At 37.5% G+C, this 22,566-nt stretch overlaps 2 protein-coding genes across 2 annotated transcripts in view; one reads left to right on the top strand and one right to left on the bottom strand.

The window, feature by feature from the left end:
- Positions 1 to 872: 872 nt before the first annotated feature.
- cbx6b (chromobox homolog 6b) overlaps positions 873 to 22,566 on the bottom strand; it is a 31,313-nt gene continuing 9,619 nt past the window's right edge. The window contains exons 6-10 of the mRNA XM_048191585.1: positions 7,825 to 8,600; positions 5,683 to 5,932; positions 4,928 to 5,169; positions 2,674 to 2,853; positions 873 to 1,725 (exon numbers count right to left, since the gene is read on the bottom strand). Coding sequence (XP_048047542.1) covers positions 1,492 to 1,725; positions 2,674 to 2,853; positions 4,928 to 5,169; positions 5,683 to 5,932; positions 7,825 to 8,600 — 1,682 coding nt within the window. The 3' untranslated portion in view covers positions 873 to 1,491. The remainder of the gene's footprint in view (positions 1,726 to 2,673; positions 2,854 to 4,927; positions 5,170 to 5,682; positions 5,933 to 7,824; positions 8,601 to 22,566) is intronic.
- LOC125273347 (nuclear factor 7, brain-like) lies at positions 14,360 to 19,583 on the top strand. The gene is made up of 8 exons (XM_048198599.1): positions 14,360 to 14,487; positions 16,072 to 16,154; positions 16,265 to 16,818; positions 16,924 to 17,019; positions 17,109 to 17,342; positions 17,443 to 17,569; positions 18,457 to 18,483; positions 18,622 to 19,583. Exons 2-8 carry the CDS (start codon positions 16,091 to 16,093, stop codon positions 19,167 to 19,169), a joined length of 1,650 nt encoding a protein of 549 aa, XP_048054556.1. The 5' UTR covers positions 14,360 to 14,487; positions 16,072 to 16,090; the 3' UTR covers positions 19,170 to 19,583.

Here is a 22,566-nt window from a genome sequence, read left to right as displayed (position 1 = left end):
GTCCCTAGATAAGGCTAAATCTGGTCACTTTAGCAAAATTTTGCCGAAATTTAGCTGGAATCCAAATTTCGCTGATAAAAGAGTCTTTTGTCAATAGTATAGCGAAGAATATCTCACAAGTCACTTTCAAATCAAGAAGCTTTTTTGTTGCTCAACATGGGGAATCGACATGACCAATTTGAACTTGTTGCGAAATCTGCATTGGGAAAACTTTCGCCCTCACCTGACATTCCAGATCATGTGGGTTCCTATTGAAATGACTGTATTTTGCTCATGAAAATTCACCAAACAACAGTAAATGTGACTGCAACTTAAAGGGTTAGTTCACCCAAAAATGAAATTTCTGTCATTAAGTACTCATCCTCATGTCGTTCCAAATCCGCAAGACTTTCTTTCATCTTCGGAACACAAATGAAGATATTTTTTGATGAAATCCAATGGCTCAGTGAGGCCTCTATTGGCAGCAAGTTAATTAACACTTTCAATGCCCAGAAAGCTACTCAAAACATATTTAAACCATTCATGTGACTACAGTGGTTCAACCTTAATGTTATGAAGCAATGAGAATATTTTTGTGCGCCAAAATAACGACTTTATTCAACAATATCTAGTGATGGGCAATTTCAAAACACTGCTTCATGAAGCTTCGAAGCTTTACGAATCTTTTGTTTCGAATCAGTGGTTCGGTGCGCCAAAGTCACTTGATTTCAGCAGTTTGGCAGTTTGACTGATTCAAAAAGTATTCTCGTCACTTTATAATATTAAGGTTGAACCACTGTATTAACATGAACTGTTTTACATTTTAGTAGCTTTCTGGGCACTGAAAGTGTTAATTAACTTGCTGGCAATGGAGGCCTCATTGAGCCATCGGATTTCATCAAAAATATCTTAATTTGTGTTCCGAAGATGAACGAAGGTCTTACAGGTGTGGAATGACATAAGGGTGAGTAATAAATTACATTATTTTCATTTTTGGGTAAACTAAACCTTTAAGGTGATGTTGCTCAGGCACTTTCCCATTGGATATTTAGATCGAAATTTGTTGCCCATTCTCAATGGGAAAGTGCCCAAGCAGCATCGCTCGGCAACATTGCTCAAAAACTTGCCCTGTGTATCATCACCTTAAGTCTATAGGATATTTGTACCCATTTTACGATCCACCAAGTGAAAATTCCTTGGCTTGCTTAGAAAAATAAGTGCACATTTTTCCTCAACTAGTCTCACAATTTGAGGTATCATTCTTGTTTGTAGCACAGATGGTGTGGGACGAGCTATGCGCTGAAATTTAACACTTAGAGTTAGGGGTTTGTTCAAATCACTACCCCTGAGCAGTAATAATAGTGAGGCTTGTTTCAGCAAACACCACTAAAAAACTTTGCCTTGAACTCAACATACATATCTGATGGTGGCGTGGTTTTCTGATGAATCTTTTCCAATTCTGAAACCCCGTCTTTGACTCTCTGACCCTTTAAACAAACCCTCAGGAGATTATTACTGTGTGACGCTGGTGCGATGCTCGCAATGTTCGGCCGGTTGCTTGGTGACGCCTCCGAAAACCTCTACCTCACGGCTGGTCCAGGGGACTACATTACCCAGCATCCCTGTGCTGCAGTGGGCAAGAGCAGAGAGCTCTGTGTGTGAAAGCAGCCGGTCCCACATATTAAACTGAGACAGCTCTCCCACCATAGCCCGCGACGCCTCGAAACGAAGACCACCCACTGAGCTCTGCAGGAAACAGGAAATCATATTCAGAAATTTTTGTTTAGGAAAAATCATATTAAAATTTGTGTTTTTAGTAAAACTCATTTTTTTTCATTTATTACCTGCCTTAACCACTACATTTTCATGTCTGGTAATTAATGTCCCAATTAAAATATGTAACTTGAGTGGTAACTCTAGCTCTATACTTAACAAAAAATTCATAAATGTCTGGTAAATATTATAGCTTATTTTACATGAAAGCTTATTTAAATATGCTTATTTTTAAAGACAAAATAAGAAATAAGAGAAAGCTGATGACTTTGTTGTTGGAATTTTGTTCCATCCAGATATTGATTATCTTGGAAAACACCATTTTTGTGTGTAAACAAACTTAAGAAACAGCACTTGACAAAAAAATATATTAGTGTTATTAGTGTAAAATCTAATCCAAAATGGCATTTAAACTTCATACAGCGCTAAAAACGGCCAAAGAACATTTGACATTTGTCCATTTCTGAGACTGATAGTGGGACCTTTTTAGTTTTATCTCCAGTGATATTAAAAGATTTGCCTCATAAAAATGTAATATACCATTTAAATGTGTCTTTTAAGGTGTCTTATATTCCAATATTATTCAAAAAATGGTCCCAGACACATCCACAAATGTATTAGATAAGCTCTGAATAGCCAATGATACTAGAACAGCCCAATTTGTATCAGCTCAGAGAATTCCCAGAAAATTCACTTGCTAAATGGACCTGAGGATGACTATAAGCCCTACTGGGTCTAATGTAAGGATAAGTATACTGGAGTTTAACGAAAGAGGGATGAAGAGGGCAGGAAAAGGTAAAGGAAAAGATAAACAAACATTGTGTTCATGGTGACTTTTACATGCTGTGTGAATACCAAATCCTTCTCATCTTGACCTAGCACCGTCTGGCAACCAGTTACAATAGCCAAAGTCTGACGTACCTGTTCTTGGCCAAGTATGAGAGTTCCTCCTCGTCGGATGCTGTGACGGGTTGCCAGGTCACTTCCTTCACTCTTTAGCTTGCCCCCTAGGTAGGCATGCCACGCTCCAGCTCTCCGGTTCCAGCTCACACACATATGCTGCCATCTGCCCACTGTTAAGTTGAGAGGTAAGTGCGCCACCTAAAGGATGGAGGATCCGAAAAAAATTCCAAATTACAATCCAAAGACTGTTCATGTGGTCCATGTGCTTGGATAATTGAGACCAGCCTGAAAGCCTGAGAGATTATCTAACTGTCCACTATTACAGCTCTAAAAAAACACACTGCTGAACACGGGGCAAAACAATTCAATCGCTTTAACATTCAGTAAGAGCAGTCAGAGGTCAATCTAAGCATGTGTTCATCTTTTACCAAAAACATCCCTTAAAATCCTAATAGAAAGTATTCTAAAATTCTACTCTCCCTTTTAAGGGCTGTTCACTCTAAGGATGATAACAACAAAGTTCTAATACTCATTCCATTAGAATCAACCAATCAGAGCCCACTCCACTTTAAACATAACTGCAGCACACTTCAAATAAATGGAACGTTACTGTTGGTTGGTGTGGACTGATATAGTTATTGTTATGGTTATCTTTATAGTTATAATTCTTAGTGACAATGGGTCAAAACTAAATAATATGGGTCTGATCGGTTTCAGTCATTGGATGACAATGATTGTCACTGGAATTATCTCATTGTGTTACATTGTAGATCCGAGTAATTACGTTTTTGAATCCATTATAGATTTGAGTCAGTGATCACAGCATTTCTGGTGAGATCTAGTGATTATCTAAATACAATATTGTTAAATCTGCTGTGTAACGCCGGGTTCAGACTACACAATATCAGCCCAATTTTGGCATGATTCGTAGGGCGTCCTGGGGATTCATATTTCGTAAATGACAATGGGCGTCAGGACACAAGAATCAAACGTTTCATCTCTAGACACAGTATGTTTAATTTTTTTTGTTCAGTCACATCTGTGACGTTGACCAATAGGAGCACAGAAGCTCTTCCCTACACAGCTTTCAAACATGACGAAACAAAGAGAGACAATTGTATTGGTGTTGCTAGGTGGAATTATGCAATAGAGGAAAGGTTCGTAGAGCTTTGGCAACAATACTCAAACCTATATGAAATTTTCTTGAGGGACTACCACAACAGAGTGACAAAAGACAAATTCTTGCAAACAATGGCGGAGACAATTCAGCCGCCCAACCATTATTTGTTTACACTCTTGTGAAGTTACAAGAAACCGGCATAAGGGGCCATTTACACAGAACATGGCTGCATTCCACTGAACTGCTTTTTCATTGTTTTTTTTTTTTTTTTTATGTAAACACACATCTGACGTTCACACTTTTAAAACACAGAATTTTTCCTGTCAGGTACATTCATATGGTTGGGAATTGAGAGTTTGGCAAATGACATTCGGTTCTGTTAATGGTTCATGCACGCAAATTCTGTCACTGAAGCAGATGGTACACACTGTATACAAAATACAAAGTATCCAGCACTACCAATTCAATTGTGTCACAACAACGACACTGCATCTACTATCTGCAGAGCGAATGGCTCCTATAAGCCATTCATTTCAGTGAATCAACAACAAACAGTGCAACCGGTGTAGTCTGAATCTGACTCCCGAATGAGTGACTCTTATACTCTGGTTCTTTTTAGTGGATCAAATTATGAGCCAGTCCTTGTTAGTGAATCAACCTCAAACATTGCAACCACTGAAGTGCGATTCCTGAATGAATAGTTGGTACTTTTTAGTATCAGACATACAGCTTGACTATAAGACTTAAATCTGAGAGACTTCCCCCGGTTTCACAGACAATGCTTAAGCTAGTCTTAGACTAAAATGCATGTTTGAGCTGTTTTAACTGAAAGTAACTTGCTCTGACATATCTAAAAATATGTCAGTGCCATTGTTTCGTCTCAAGATGCACACCAATAATGTGTTTTTCTAGTGAATCCCCTAAATGAACTACGGCCTAATCCTGGCTTAGTCTAAGCCCTGTCTATGAAACCGGGCCATGAATATTTAAGACTTAAAGACAACTTTACAGTTCTGAAAGCTGTATTTTATAATGATAAAATAACTGAATTAAATATGTTACCACATTGTTTGTTTGATGTCAAAATCAGAATTGTTAAATTCTTTTCACTTCCCATCCCCACATGTCAAATATCATGTTGTGATGCGCTACCTCATTATTAATGATGAGCTCGATGGGTCCATGAACCAACTGCTGAAGCACAAACTCATGGCTCTGGTCAGAAACAGCATAAGAAACTGTTGTTCCCAAGATGCTCTTTGCAGGTTTGAGCCACATGCAGACAGTCAAAGTGTGGAGGATGGGGATTTCCTGCTTTATGATAGCATACATGGAAGTGCTGCGTACAGGGAACGAGAGCGTGTAACCCTCTGGAAACTTGTTCTCAGAGAGACCTGTGGAAAAAATGTGAGAAACAGAACGAAAGAGAGACAGGGAATGAATGACAAAGAGTTAGTTAAATTAAAAGCCCAGAGAAGACAACACTGGATACGAGTTTAAAGGCATGTTCCAGGTTCAATACAAGACAGCATCTGTCAATTTCACTATCACTATATTGATTTGAATGCTCTAAAAGTCCACCCCAAAAAAAAAGTAAAAGAAAAAGAGGAATATTCTCTCGTCATTTACTCAGTCTCATGTTGTTCCGAAACTGTAAAGTAGATATTATGGTGAATGCTGGGAGCCAAATAACATTGGAGCCCATTGACTTGCCAAAAAAAAAGAGACATTATCTTAAGATATTATAATATCTTCTTGTATGTTCCCAGGAGAAAGAAAGTCATGGAACAAGCCATGAGGGTGAGTGAATGATGACACATGTTTCATTTTTGATTGAACTATCTCAGTGAGAAGACTTTGGTTAAAATCGATATTTCTTCCGGCAGTAAATCCAACCTCTGCCTCACCTTTCTCCAGGCTGCTTATCCGCTGGTGTACAGTGTCCAGTCCATAATCAATATGCTCCTGATGTTTCTGTGTCTCTTTGCGCAGAGCTTTCCTCTCTTCCTCCAGCAGTTTTATCTTTCTCTTCAGTTCTCCTTCCAGGTCCTCCACTCGTCTCTGTGCAGCTGGTTTACGGGCAGCGCTAGAGGCAGTACCTGCTTCTTTCCGTGAGCTTGAGTCGGTGTGATTGAATGCTGGTGGTGCTATTTCAGACTGTAAACAAGACAGAGATTTTTCCTGTGTGTTGTGATGTAAGAACCTCATTCATCAACAATGCATGAGTGCAATCAATCTAACAATGAAAAGTGAATGCATTTAACAACCAGTATAATTACTCACAATGTACACTTATTACTCAAAATACAATTATTAACTTATATTCAAGCGTAAACAGTTATGCATCTTATATTCTGATCAAATCAAACCCTGTCTAAATTTAAATTTAACAATTCATCATGTTATTTAATTGATTAATTAAACAGAATCATTTTTCAGAGCAAATATTGCACTTCTAGCAAGAATGAGAGAGGCTGGATGTTTAATGAGACTAAAACACCACTACGTAATGCTTCCTTACTTGTATGGCAATAACAAATTCTATTCTATTCTATAAGTATGATTTTAATGGCATCTGCACCAGCTTGCAGAGCTGCCATTCACAGCTGCAGGAGTCCATAATATGCTTCCAGTGGAGTGTGTCATGTTTCTCATCTCTCCCCTGCTGTCACACATGCTGTAAGTCAATGATTGGCTCAGGCTAAATATAGGCTATCCTTGATTTTCAAACATACATTCTGGGGTATAACTACCGTTTACCATTTCTTTTTCTTGAAATATAGCCGTTATGCTCCTTCTAGTACTAGTTTTTCAGACTGATAGATTTGGGTTAGATCGAGGTTAATAAGATGCGCTAAATGTGGTCGTGATGAGGATGTAATTTGTTGTTCCCATCGGCTCGTAAACCATGAAATCTGCTCACGTAGCCCATATTTCCTTCGAAAAACCCAATCAGGGACGCGCGTCTTGGCGCACAGCGATAAATCACGGCACAGGCGCGCGATGGTACGTGAGCTGAAACGCAATCAAACTCCAGGACTCAGAGAAGGATGAACTTTACGAGCACACTGCAGCACCTACACCTACGTGTTCAAAACAGCGAAATAAGGCTGCTATATAGGCTACTAATCACGTTTATCAACAGGTCAGACAGTAGCCATCTAGCACCAGCTTTATCGTATAGCCTAGGCCTACACTGGGTTAAAAATAACCCAAGTTGGGTTAAATGTTTGCTGGGTAGCTTTAGTAATCATGTGTCTGATTTTTAATTTCCAACCTTTTTTGGGGGTTAATTTTAAGCGAGCAATATAGTCATTTTTAAACAATAGTTGAGTTAAATAAAACTGCCCAGCACTTAGGACAAACATTAAACCCAACCGCTGGGTTAAAACAACATAAACGCTGGGTTTGTCCATATTTAACCCAACTTGGGTTGTTTTTAACAAGCATTTTTTAGATTGTATGGGTCAATAACTCATTTAGCTATTCAAAAATGTTCCGAATGAACATTTTTTTAAATTTAAAATTACATTTGATAAATTGAAAACTGATTTTTTTAAATAAAAATTAAGAATGAATTTGGCTATATTCGGAAAACTTTTTTTCAGCCAAAACAAGGACATTGTGACGTAACAAACGTCGGAGAAGCTATTTTGTTGTCATGTGACTTTTAGCATTAAAGGTTTTTAAAAAATAATATTTTGAACTTAAAAGCCACGATTACTGACAGCCTATTCATGACTCAAAAATATCATTTTACATATATTTTACCTCAAATAGTCTATTTTTTTTAGCCAATAACAGTATTTAGGCTAGCCTATTTTTATGATTTTAGTACTTTTTTTAAATGCTATTTTTCAAAAATATGTAAAACCAAACATGATTGCTACATTTATAAAAACTCAACATGTTTCTTAAACTTCATTTGAAATACATTTCCCATTTTTACTATCTCTCAGACATCCTAGTTTATTATCGACCTACAAAAAACTTGATTCTCAGTCACATAAATAAATGTAGGCTTTTATAAGGTCTTGCGTGTTTCTTACCTCCAGTTTCTCAATGCGGTCTTTCATTTGAGTTATGGCATGCACCAGCTCCTCCACCGCATGAGCCGTCCGCATTGAGGATCCCGCATCGTCCCGCATCATTAGTTGCTCCTTATTCTCTTTTCGCGCATCCCCAAGTCCTGCGCTCCGTTCTGGGACCTTCCGTCCCTTCAAACCGCTCTCGCATTCCGAAAGCTTTCCCGTTAGCTCTCGTATGGTTCTCTGGTCCGTGAGGATCTCATCTTTCTGCTGTAGGACGGTCTGCCGGAGCTCCTCGGCGGTGGTGCGGAGGTACCCCCAATCCTCTCCCGCGTATAACGACTGGTCGTCCGCTTGTTGCTGAAAGTTTTTCGGGTTGCACTCACCAGCGGGGACAGGGGTGCAGATGAGTCTGCTGTAGGTAACCTGCTGTTCGCTTCCTCCGGTCCCTAGCCCTGTTAAACCGTAGAATGTTGGCGCCTCCGGTCCTCCTCGTTCCCTACTTGTCGCATCAGTAGTACCGTGAAGAGCGTCCAGCGGTCCTGCTCGGGCGACGGACCCGGAGGAAAACGCCTTCCCGGTTGCGCCCGGTGACAGTGACTGGTTGTCGGCTAGGGGCTGCGCTGCGGCCGCGGATGCCGGTGGAGATCCGCTGTGGACCGCGGCGATGATGCAGATGACCGCTCCGATAAACGCCACCATCCCGGCGGCCAAAATGACAACGATGAACTTCAGGTTGGCGGTTATAAAATCAGTAATGAAAAGAAAAAAAAAAAAGATAACGAAGAGATTCAGACCTTAATAATGAATTAAGTTCATCAATAAATTCTTCATCCCATGAAATCAAGAGCTTTTCTTCTGTAATGTGTCCACCCGCAGGACGCGTCTCTCTATATCTCCATCTCGGTATTACCGTGGGGACAACAAGAGGTGGGGGTTTAGCTTACACATCAGGGGTGGGCTGCACATGCGAGGGAGGTGGAGACAACACCAACCTCATGTTCGACCAATGTGAGCTAGATTTCATATAGCCCAGTCTGAAATTAATACCTGTAGTAGTGCTTAGGAAAGCAAGTATGCAGGATGCAATATAGGGTCTAACCATGTCACTAACTCTTATCCATACTATAAGGAGACTGAAATATTTATAATATTTATTCAATATAACCAATCTTTTAATATAAAATACATATTAAAAATGAAATATATTGACATGTTTTTAATTCCCTCACAATATACAATTCTATTTATTAATTAAATATTTTATATCTATCATGTTGTAAAATTTATTTTTTAATATTTTAAAATTAAGAATTCAATATGCATACGCATGCAAGAAATAAGGTCTATCAAATCAGTATGCAAAAAAGAAAGTGAAGCCATCGATGTCGTTAGACCTTATATGGGCTTTATGCTGAATATCACAGGAAAACAGGTCTCACTGCATACTCTCTTGAGTAGATACTTCTTTTAAAAAAGTAAATACTTTGTGACCGCTAAACAAGTATGTTCTATGATGTAAACAGAAGGTATTACATTCGCCATGTTGTTATTATCATGCCAGCATCAGTTGTGTTGCTTCACTGCAATTCACAAATCCAGTGGCCTCATGGGATTGTAAAGTGTCCATCGTATGCACACCTCAGAATATCGCTGGAAGAAGTAGGTCAATCCAGGGACTTTTTGCCTACTCTTTTATGAATTCGGACATACTTTTTTTTGTCACATAGGCCTACTGTTTTTCACCTAGCCTACTTTATAGTAGGGAAGTAGGCTATGCGATTTCTGGAAGTAGCCAAAGTGTTAATGGCAGCACAAACTGATGGCGATATCTATGGACTTTAAATGTAATCAGCTAATCGAGCTAGTTCTATTATTGTTGGCATTTTATTCAAATGTTATTGAGAAGAAGAAAATGAAAAACTTTTAGATATCAATCTGCATGTAATGATCATGGTTATGCTCGCGCCTTTATTTACACAACCGGAAGCGCTGCGACCTGTTTTACAGAATACGCAAGTTTGTTGCGCATAACCCCGATATTCTCTCAATGTACGTCAATATCAGATTTTTAAACTTCATTGTAACATTTCTTAAAATATAGTTTATAAAAGTTGATCAAAACCTAAAAATAGATGGCATACAAGGCCAAGTGCCTTGGAAATCACATTCAATGCGTTGACGTAATTTAAACTGAAATAGGAAGACAGGATGGGACATATTGAACAGCTCCTCCCCTTTTTTAAAATAGCCAGTAGCATTTTGTTTATGTCACAGCTCGAACAAAGCTGTTGAGCTTGGTAAAGCCTCAGTTTCCTTCTAATCTCTAACCGTTTCTCCTTCTAATCTCCTCCAATATCGCTTTAAAATACAGCATTCTGTGCAGAATTCAAATGGGTCTGATACGTTTTGTGGTCTGCGCCGACTCGCGGATATGATCTGCTCTGTGCTTTCGTCTCTGGACTGGAGCAGACTGTGCACACACTGTGGCAGTTCGCTTGACATTAACGTGAAACCAGACGTCATTCGCCTCAATGGAAAGCATATTTACACTGTCTGAATCATTCCCTATCCCATATATAGTGCACTATGTGCCATTCACCAACTAGTAAATGTGTAAACAAGTGATTTCAGCCTCAGCTTCAGCATCTATTTTTAATGTAGGGGGCGGGATGCTTTAGATTCTAGAGAGTGTTTGATTGGACAGAAGATCTGATGAGAAGCTGAAGTGCGATGTGATGTCATAAAAATCCATGATCCATTTTAGAGGAAGTGAGAGACTGTAAGTTTTGAACACTTATATCTCCTAAATGCGAATTTTGTTGTTTGTTTTTGGAACACACCAGCTTATTCATAACATTAAGGTTAACATATTAATACTAAAATCTAAATTTTAGTATTTAAACTCAAATTTTGATTTCAGGGGGACTTTAAATTATCCACAAAACAAAGTTTGAAAGGAGTCTTTAAGTGGTTTGAAATAGAGAAAAAGAATAAAAAGAAGAATTTAAATATGCTTGCAAATCAACTTTAAGTTTTAGGCTATATAAATGTTTCGATACTGACTTTCTAACAGCAATGGGCTAATAAAATGATTCTTATAATAAAAACAAGTTCTGGCAACATATTTGCATGCCTTTTCCTGTCCTCATTTGTGAGCATCCCAGACAGGTACCGTAAGTGTCGAAACCTTGGAATCCCCCTGATCCCATACGGTCCCAGTGAAGCATGAAATCAGGAGCACAGGAGGAGATTAGTGTCCTGGATAAACATGACCTCATCATTTCACAGCAAGTCTACGGGGTCACCCTTTTATGTGTAATCCACCTCCACACACACACACGCTCACACTCATACACCACGCGTGAGGAGGATGAGGAAATCGTGCCTAAAAGGACCCAGTCCAAAGCCAGAAGATTAACACAGATTTATATCAAATAATCCCTAATGATCATGTTTTATGTGAGGATTTTTGTCTTTCTGGAGGCTTTAGGTTATTTCAAACTTTAAGTAAGAAATGGTGGATGGTGACTTCCCTTTAGCTGTTTTTCAATTTCAATTTCAAACACTTTATTTATCCCCGAAGGGCAATTCACAAGGTCACGCAGAGGAACAAACAATATATATGTCAAAAACACAACACAATAATAAATAACACAATATACACAACATATATGTATTCTATGATATAACATATAAACATCTAAGCACTCATTCCCAACCACTTTGTATTAGAGATGATTTGTATTCAGTGACTGAAGACAGACTGTCAGGTTTAAGGATTCTTTTATCCATCTGACATGAGTAGCTTAACAAAAGCAATTTTTACATCAAAACCTCCTTGATTAAAATAGCACTGTGTTGGTGTTATTGCATAATGAAGTTGCATCCAATGAGTTTGCAGATGTTGGATTGGATCAAAGTGAACAGGAAATTTCTATATGTGTATGAATTCATCCTGTTACTGCCGTTACATAATCAGAAAAGATGATCTAAACACGTCATCAGAGAAGAGAATAACTTTGCAAAATGTTGTGGACAGACAAATCATTTACTGCAATATTCCATTAAAAAAAGAAAAGAAAAGTCCATTTTGATTTCATGGTGACTTTAACAAACATGCAACAGAGAAGAGGTAAAAGAAAGAGAGGAGAGGGAATAGTAGGTTGTTCCTGATTTCATTAAAAACCAAAGTGGGACACCAGTCTAAGAATGGAATATGTCACTCTAAATCAGAAAGACTGATTGTGCTGTGTAAGAAAGCTTAAAGAAGGACACTGCCTAGCTATAAAAACTACCTGAGAAGACAACTGGATTTTACAGTATTTTACAACATTCAGTAGCATAGCAGGTCATGCAATACAACCTTGAAAGACTGCCTTATAAGATGGCCTAAAACAGATCCAAGTATGTCTTCACTACACTGAACAACACTACACACTTTCTTAATTCTCAATGAACAAATTAAGTTTCTGTTTGACTATTTAAAATGCCAGGAGAATACCTTTTCCTCTTTAGGGAGCAGATCTTTGTTGTTCCTTTTTGAAGTGTTTTAGTGCTGCCCTCTAGTGGTCAGTAACATTAGCGCCCTCTGGATATCACAGTAGTTAACCAGTTTCAACAGACAAGGCTTAAAGGGTTAGCTCACCCAAAAATGAATATTTTGTCAACATTTACTACCCTCAAGTTGTTCCAAACCTGTATAAATTTCTTTGTTCTGTTGAACACAAAGGAAGATATTTTGAAGAAAGTTTGCAACCAGGCTGCTTTAGGGCACCATTAGCCGCGTTTCCACTGCCGGGCCAAAGGTGGCCGTGCTAGTGTGTGCCAGGGCCGGTCGCGTTTCCACTGTCACTTCCGGGGCTTGATCTTGCCTCTTCAGTGCATCCTCGGTGCAAAAGGCACGGGTTTTTCGGCCCGCCGAAAACCTTGGTCCAAAGCGGGCCAGCTGGGGCTTGAGGCGCGGTCGAGGTGAAAGGCGGAGCTAAACGTAGTCAGGTGATGGTCTACACGCTGAAATGGGTTGGGTTGTGTGACGTTTGATCAAGGGAGGTGTGTTTAAGGGCGGTTTTTAGATCAGCGCTGCGGAGCTAGCGGACCGACAGTGGAAACGCAATTTGATTTTGGCCTCGGTGCCTAAGGTCTGTGGCCATAGGTCCAGCCCGGCACGCTGTTATCCCTGGCTCGCACTGGCCCGACAGTGGAAAAGCGGCTATTGACTTCCATAGAAGAAGAAAAAAAAATACTATGTAAGTCAATGGTGCCCCAGAACTGTTCAGTTTCCCACATTCTTCAAAATATCTTCCTTTGTGTTCAACAGAACAAAGAAATGTATACAGGTTTGGAACAACCTGAGTGTAAGTAAATGATGACAGAATTTTCATTTTTGGGTGAACTGTCCCTTTAAAGGGATACCCAAATTCATTTACTCAACCTCATGTAGTTCCAAACCTATAAGACATTTGTTCATCTTCAAAACACAAATGAAGATATTCTTACTAAAATCTGAGAGATTTCATTTTGTTGCTTTAAAAAGTTCATAAACTAATCCAAATGAATGCTCAACCAAACCTGCGTGACGAGCGAGAACAAACCTCATTGGTTCTTGTAGAGTTTCAAATGAGTTGCACACCTGATTGGTTCTCGCACATCAAGCAAGCATGACTGAGCTTCCGTTTACCATATCTGATAATGTGCCTTGCATAATTTAAATCTGTTCATCAAATAAAGTTTGAAAATTTGGACGAAAACACTTACAGGGTGAGTAAATGATGGCAGAATTTTCATTTTTGGGTGAACTAACCCTTTAAGCCTAAGTTCCAGACTAAAATACATGTTTAAGCGGTTTTAAATGAAAGCAACTTGCACTGACATGTGTCAGCATTGTTTTGTTTCAAGATGCACACCAGAAATATATATTTTTTCTAAGACATGTTTATAAAAGCTACGTTTCAATGACTTTCTTGACATGAAAGAAGATATTTTGAAGAACGTTGTGAACCAAACAACAGTGCATTTACTTCCATCGTGTGGAAAAAACACTGAGAAATTTCTCAAAATGTCATTTTTTTTAATGATGAAAGAAATTTCATGTCTCTTTAAACCGATGCTGCTCTCTCGTTTCACACAAATGTAACTGCCGACATTTTGCATCTCATTTATCGATTGTAATGAAAATGACCTCAGAGGACTCCAATATATAATATTGTTGCAGTGTTCATCTTGTTGCTAGGCAGATTGGTTTGTACATTGTAACAGACTGTTCTTTTCTTTTCCTATAGTATATTTTTTTATATAATAAAAATACTGTGTAAAATTATAAAATAATTTCATTTCAAATCAATATTTCATGTCCATATAACCTTCATTCAATTATTTTATGGCCTACATAGTCAACCATATTCCTTCTGTCAGTATCACCAATACAACAATGACCAACTTTATAATCTGCATTCGAGATATGCATATACCTACTGAGCATATTTATGTTGTGCAATATATTAACTCTTAATACAGACTGTCACACAAGTTCATGAGAAAATATGGGAGGAGCTATATGACATCACTGCAGATGAATAAGAGCTTTCAGAGAAAGTGAAACTACCTGACAGACAACAGTCTTTAATCAAGAGATTGTTCATTTAGACACTAAAATAGAACACAGATGTAGATATTCACTCACAGGTACGTGACAGAAGTATAAGATATTTTTATAATGCTGTAATGAAAGGAAGATTTCCAATGTTTCTTGAAGTTTTGTACTGGTTCAGTATGACCTAGTTGAGATAAGTTGAGCAAGCAAGATTCAAAATCAAATCATTATTTGTCATGCACCAAATATTGGTTATTTACTGCATTGAAATGGTATAAGATTGTTCTTAAAAACATATCTTATTGGCTGCAAAGTAAAGTTTGGCGTATGCTGCAATTTTGACATGTGCTTCATGAACAGGAAGTGTCTTTCCCTGTTTTACTTCTTAAGACAGAGGACACTAAAGAATAGTCAGAAATAATAGTTCAGTAACAAAAGAACTTGTCTTTAATGCTCACATTGCACTTTTATATTCTCAGAGCAAATTACCTCGTCATTGCTACGTGACTCCATTACTTATGTATTAAAGTAACAATTATTATTTTCATTCATACATAGTATATGAGCTGCAGACATACTAAAAACTGTATGCATGCATCTTCAGATTTCAGATATATTTGTTGGATATTTGTATTGGGTGACAGGCCTACCAAGCAGCTATTTTGTATGTTCTCTGATAGCCTTGTATTTCATGAAAATGTTCTACCAAAATATAACTGCATTATTTTCTCTTGCTCTCAGAGTTTACATGAATACATTCATTGATATGATAATAATTTCGAAGTAGAAATAGCAAAAACACTTATAACTGCTTTTTTGTTCATTCCTTGGTAATGTGCTTGATTTGTGCTCTTTAAAAGATTAGTTCACTTTAAAATGAAAATTACCCCAACCTTTACTCGCCCTCAAGCCATCCTAGGTGTATTTGACTTTCTTCTTTGTGATGAACACAATCAGAGTTATATTAATAAATATCCTGACGCATCCAAGCTTTATAATAGCAGTGAGCGGGACCAATGAAAAGAAAGTGTCTCCATTCTTCATAAACGTACTCCACACGGCTCCGGAGGGTTAGTAATGGACTTCTGAAGTTTGTGTAAGAAAAATATCCTTATTTAACATTATAAAGTAAAATATCTAGCTTCCGCCAGACCGCCTTCCGTATTCAACTTACAAAGGAAGTGTAAAACTCTCGCAGTTCAAAGCGCTTGCGCTCCTACGCCTTCCATATTCAACTAACGAAAAAAATTTAACTGACGCGATGTCACTTGCATTTTTTGTAAGTTGAATATGGAAGGTGGTCTGCTGGAAGCTAGATATTTTACTTCATAACTTGTTAAATGGATTTTTTTCTTACACAAATGAATCATTTCGCTTCAGAAGGCCTTTATTAACCTCCCAGGGCCGCACAGAATACGTTTAAAATGGATAGATGCACTTTCTTCAGCTTCATACTCATTGGTCCCATTCACTGCCATTAAAAAGCTTGGATGTGTCAGGATATTTATTAATAGAATTCTGACTGTGTTCATCGGAAAGAAGAAAGTCATATACACCTATAGGATGGCTTGAGGGTGAGGCTAATTTTCATTTGAAAGTGAACTAATCCTTTAAACTCAGTTGTTACAGTCATGATTCATACTGTAAAATGTGTGTTTTGACATCTTCCTGAAAAGACCTAAGAAGAGTGGAGCAATGGCAGAATCTTCACCAACAAAACATAGAGTGGCCAGGAGACAGAGTATGGAGCTAGATACAAGTCAGTAACCCTGAAACAGAGTAAATAAGTGAATGAATGATTTACCAGTTTTGTCAGAAGTTAGTGTCCAGAAATGACAGCAATCTTGTCTTCATTTGTCTTCTTTTCAGACCTGACATCCTCCAGTGGTCCTCTAAATGAGGAGCTTCAGTGTTCTGTGTGTCTGGATGTGTTCACTGATCCGGTCACCGTCCCGTGTGGACACAACTTCTGTAAGAGCTGCCTGAACCAGTGCTGGGACAAGAGTGAGACCTGCTGCTGTCCGCTCTGTAAAGAAACATTTAGTAAAAGACCCGACCTCAAGATCAACACAGCGCTTAGGCAGGTCATACAACTCTTTAAAGAAAAGTTTTGTCTGAAAAAATCTGACGTTCTCTGTGACATCTGTGATGAAAAAAAGCTGAAGGCCCTCAAGTCTTGCCTGATATGTCAGAGCTCTTACTGCGAGACTCACCTGGAGCCTCATCAGAGAGTCCCACGATTAAAAAAACACAAACTGATAAACGCTGTAGAAAACCTGGAAGACTATTTATGCCAGAAACACGAGAGACCTCTGGAGCTGTTCTGTAGAGATGATCAGACGTGTGTGTGTCTGTCCTGCACTGATGGAGACCACAAGACTCACAACACTGTTCCTCTGGAGGAGGAGAGTGAGGAGAAGAAGGCAGGGGTTACAACAAATATTACAATATTTTAACAATAAAACTTTTTTTTTTTTCAAAAGATGGAAAATCTATGAGTGATAAAATGTGTTCATATGTGTCTACAGATGCAAGTGACAAAGATACAAACAGACGTGCAGCAGATGATCCAGGAAAGAATGAAGAAGATTCAAGACATCAAACACTCTGCAGAACTCAGAAAAGTGAGTTTAAATAATCTGACATTTGCAAGGTGCTAAAGTACAAATAAAAATGTAATCTGTTTTTTTTTATTATTATTATTTTTTATTAGCAAATCACAGAGAAAGAAAAAGAAGAGAGCGCTGAGCTCTTGATGGCGATGATCCGTTCTATTGAGCGGTGTCAGACTGAGCTGCTGGAGATGATGGAGCAGAAGCAGAAAGCAGCAGAGAAACAGGAAGAAAAGCTCATTTTAGAGCTGCAGCAGGAGATCGCTGAGCTAAAGTTGAGAAACACTGAGCTGGAGCAGCTCTCACACACTGAGGATCATCTTCATTTCCTACAGGTCAGTGTCCTCTGTCTCTATGTTCAATGGAAATGTAAAAAACATCACAGGGCAACTCCGTTCCTCATGTTTAAGGGCTTTCTCCTTTCTCTTCCTGTAGATTTACCCATCCTTGTGCAGCCCATTCAACATCAAGGAATGGCCTGATATCAATGTTAACACTCCTGTGAGTCTAAACACCCTCAGGACGACTCTGATTCAGCTGCAGCAGACTCTAGATGAAACTGGTAACTGAATATTATCAGTTCTTGCATTCCCTCAGAGATGAACCCATAACTTCTTGATAGCACTATGCCCTACTGTTTGAGCAAAAGGAATGAAAGATACATAGTTTTTTTTTTTTTTACTTTTCACAGTAATTCTCTGAAGGAAATAAAGGGGGTAATCAAACTTAAGCTCTATGTCACAAATCCCTGTTGCAAAATTATAAAGTATAATCACTTAGTCAAATGGAAGCATAAAAGTATTAGGACAGTATAAGTGTGTGTGTGTGTGTGTGTGTGTGTATTTCTAAATTGCACCAAAACATTTTTTTTTTTTTTTGCAAATAAGACACCCCAGGTGAATAGGGTAAAAAAAATAATGGATATGACCATACTTCCCCAGCTGATTGATTACATTAAGAATTGCAAACATTTTTTGTATTACAACTTTTCTGAAATGTTATGTTTAAATATTCAAATGAGGCATTGTCTAATTAAATATGTGCTAATTTGCATACATTTCTAGAACAAAAGTCTGAATATTGGATGAAATTCAAAATTCTTGTTTAATTTTTTTTGACGTATTAAATTCAAAGGTTTTTACAGAGGGAATTTAGGATATCTATTTTTATCACTCCATAAATCAGAAAATACTGTCAACAGCAGAAAAAAAAATCACAATTTTTTTTTTTTTTAGAAATAAAATGTATAAAATCAGGAAAATTATATATCAACAAATACACTTTATGAAATGCCAAAAAGTGCAAAATCTGCATGAAAAAATATAAATATTTTTTTTTTACAGTCTATGGTTTTTGCCTGTAGTGTCCCCCCTTAAATATAACAAAGCCTAAAATATTTTTTTTTTAAATCATGAACTGATCATCTTTTATCATTATTTGTCTCCATAGAGTTTAAGAGGATGCACTTATATGCAGGTACAGTGTGTGATATGCACAGATCTCTCACTTTCACAAACAATAATAGTTTAAATACTTAACATTAACATTACACTAAACACTTTAAATACATCAGAATCTGAAGATGTGATTCATATTCTTGGATCTCTCTTGCAGTGGATGTTACTCTGGATCCCGATACAGCTAATCCTGAACTCATCCTGTCTGATGATGGAAAACAAGTGAGCCATGGAGACACTAAGCGCAATGTCCCAGATAACCCGGAGAGATTTGATTATTGCAGCTTTGTACTAGGGAAGGAGGGATTCTCCTCAGGGAGATTTTATTTTGAGGTACAGGTGACGAACAAGACTGGATGGAATTTAGGAGTGGCCAGAGAATCTGTCATAAGGAAAGGGGACATCACACTGAGTCCTCGGAATGGATACTGGACTATATGGCTGAGGAATGGAAATGAATACGAGGCACTTGCAAATCCCTCAGGTTTACTCTCTCTGAGAGTGAAGCCCCAGAAGGTGGGGGTGTTTGTGGATTATGAGGAAGGTCTTGTCTCCTTTTTTGATGTGGAGTCAAAGTCTCATATCTACTCTTTCACTGGCCAGACCTTCACTGAAAAACTCTATCCATATTTTTGCCCATTTCAAAACAAAGATGGTAAAAACTCAGCCCCACTGATCATCTCACCTGTCAATTACAATAAATGAATGTGCACAACATATATGAAAAACGATACAAAAAATGCATAAGTGCAAATAAAAAATAACATGCGCAAGACTAGTGTTCTCAATATGTGATTCATCTGTAGCCAGAAGGGTCCCAGATTCCAGACTCCGGACTGTAACAGCATATCTGAGTGGAGCAGAGCGACAGAACTTGCAACCACAATCTGGAACACTTTGAAAACAAACAAGGAGTAATACAAACACTTAAACATCAGTGCTGTTATATCTTGGAACCGTGCTCAGCCAATCAAATTTGAGGAATTTTTATAATATGTATTTTTTAGAATGTTTCTTTTTACCCACTTTGCCTTGTTAAATTGAAATTACATGTAAATTCATGTTGATTCCATGAGATTAAATTACAGAATCTAAATAAAGACCTTGAATAAAGTGAAACAATGTCTGGTCTGCAGAACTACACAACAAACACACAATATTTACCTTCCACACCTTTTCCCTGAGGTACACTTGTTAGATTTATTAGTTTGTATTGACAATCAGTATACACAAATGAACACCGCATTGATGCTGGTGACATTACTGAGACATAAGTGGTTTATAAAGTGCATTCAAAATTACTAAAATACTGAAAAGATCAGTGAAAAATGACCTACTGAATAGGACGCAATGCCATCACATTAAAAACTACACATAACACGTCATTTGCAAAATCACAAATGCAATTCCTTTATTAAAACAGGGCCAGTGAGCTTAGCTACACTTCTACTTCAAAGACGATACAAAAATTACCATCATTTTCAACACTTCAGTTACAAATCTGTACACAATACATAATCAAAGCAATGAAAAATAATTATAATTCTGCTATGGCCATTATAAAATAAAAATAAGCATAAAGTTAATATTTACAACAAAAAATTTAATCAATAAATAAAATTGGCTAACAAGCTTTCAGACTGAAAGGGGGGACCCCAAAAGGTTCCCACATTGTTGAAAAAAAAATATTTACATTTAATATGTGAATAGGATGAGATGGAGTGTCAAATTCCAGCACTTATTATACAGGTAACAAAGAATGTATTCCCTTTCTCTCTCTCTCTCTCTCTCTCTCTCTCTCTCTCACACACACACACACACACAATCTCTACTGTAGCCAGAAAAATGTCTACACAGAATGGTTGAGAAGTTACACAGTGCATCAGTGTGGAGCTGATCTCCTGAACACAGTTTAAGGGCTTGTTCTCAAACAGTCAGGGCATTAATGATTTGCACATGTTGTGTGTGCTCAACACTGCTAACTCAGCTAACGACACAGACCTGGTTGCACAAGACAGCAAATGTAAATAAGAATGCTGGCTGGAGAACGTTGAGCCTGAACATTTGAAGTTCAGGTCTTATGCAGCTAGGCCACTACTAGCCGATTCTAAGATGTCTGGTTGACATAGCTTGAAAGCTCAGGAATTACAATGAGAAACTTTCCTGGGAAATCCGGGAAAGGAAGTCCAATCAGTTAGAAAGAAGTGAGAACAGCCTGAAGGACTGTATGTAGCTGTATGTAGGATGTAGCTTGAACGCCCTATTAGGAGTTAACCTAAGTGTGTACAGGATAATAGTGCTGGCTTTGTCAAGGCAACATAAAAAGTTAAACACAATGTTTTGTATATAAAAGAATCAGAAAAGACGTTCATTCAGAAGTACATTAAACCAGAACTAAAGCCAATTACATATATTCAAACATCCTTCAAAAGAATCACATAAAAAAAAGCTATGCATGATCCTTTTGAAAATATTTCCATATTCAAAAAAACCTTCCTTTGCACAAAGGCACGAGTGCATTACCGTTTTTTACTTTTCTTAAATAAGACATGAAAACATGCATTCTAAGTGCCGAGGAGTTTGCAATTCCTCAAATTTGCCATTTGAAAAATATATATATATATATGGCTGAACAAACAATATGGCTGAACAAACAACTCCATTACAATAAAAATCAATTTCTTTACAGGTCAACGAGAGAATCTGTCCTTAAATCATCCTCATCATGGAGGTTTGAGATAAACCGTCAACACATGCGGAGGAATTATGAGAGTCAGGATTCAGTGGGATAAACAGAATGATGCCTTGAACTCAGAGCAATCCTGATGGGGATTTTGAGAGGAAATCTTGATTCTCATCCCCTCCCTGAGCACAAGTCTTGAAGTGCTGGGTAAGTGGGATTACAGAGGAGGGCACAGGGGTCAGAATATCCAGTGTTTGCAGCAAATATTAGAGATTTAGGACCAACAATGTTGGAGCAAACCACAAAGCTGCAGAAAGCAGGACTAAGTGCTTCATCTCTGATGACAAATGGAAATTCAAAAGCAACAAAACAAAGCCAAAAAGCTCTATTGAAAAGCAATCCACAATAAAGACAATACACATTGGAGAACTGCAATTGTATGTAGTAACATTATGTAAATTTAGGTAATCTAGCCCTTGTGCGGTCTTCGGGGTCTTTTTGACCCGCAAATCATGTTTGCTCAAATTAAAAAAAATGTTCTCTTTGTCCAAATGGCATGAGACTTTGTACGGTGGTTAACACTTTTAAGATCTACAAATAAAAAAAAATTGGAGTGATATCTTGTTTTTATGTTAGTGTAAAAAAAAAAAAAAAAAAAGTTACGTTCGTGGTCTTCGGGATCTCTGGAGACCCCGGGCAACAAAATGTAATTTTGTAACAATATAATATATATTTTTTATATTGTTTATTAATGTTTTTACTCAACATTTGTGCAGTTTTTGGAGGATTTGTGATATCTTTTAAATTTATATAAATAAATTAAAAAATATTTTTTGAAATAGGTTTTTATGCATGAACAGCTTTTTATGTAAAATTCACTTTATAAAAGGCCCAGATTTCTAACTTTCATTCATGTGGATAACATGGATAATTTGACATGGTTTAGTGTAAGATTTTTGCCCATCTTTTGAAAAATGCAGTTTTAAAAGTAAAAAAACTATCACTTTTACCAGTAGATGGCTGCAGAGCTCCACTATTTGCTATGTGCTATTTGAATGACTGAAATACATCTTTTCACAAGTTTTTTTCAGTTGGATTCATATCTAAATGTTATGAAATCACAATTATAACAATAAAAATTACTTTGTCAAAGTTTAACATTTTTTGTGCAGGGCAAAATCAGTTTTTCAATAATAATTTTATAATAAAAATAATAAAATAAATAATTTTTATTTTTGTGTGCGCGTGTGTGTGTGTGAGCATGTCCATTTTATATTGGGGATGTTTTTTGTATTTTTGGAAGTGTGCCACTTCATTTCTGTCTGTGTGTGTTGTGCGTTGTTTCTCATTCTGAGAATGGATTTTGTCCAGTTTCTAACTGGGGTCTCTGTGGGTTAAATTATTGATGATATTATTGCA

The sequence above is a fragment of the Megalobrama amblycephala genome, linkage group LG1, assembly GCF_018812025.1.
Source record: "Megalobrama amblycephala isolate DHTTF-2021 linkage group LG1, ASM1881202v1, whole genome shotgun sequence".
Classification (NCBI taxonomy): domain Eukaryota; kingdom Metazoa; phylum Chordata; class Actinopteri; order Cypriniformes; family Xenocyprididae; genus Megalobrama; species Megalobrama amblycephala.
This window is presented reverse-complemented; position numbering and strand designations above follow the sequence as displayed.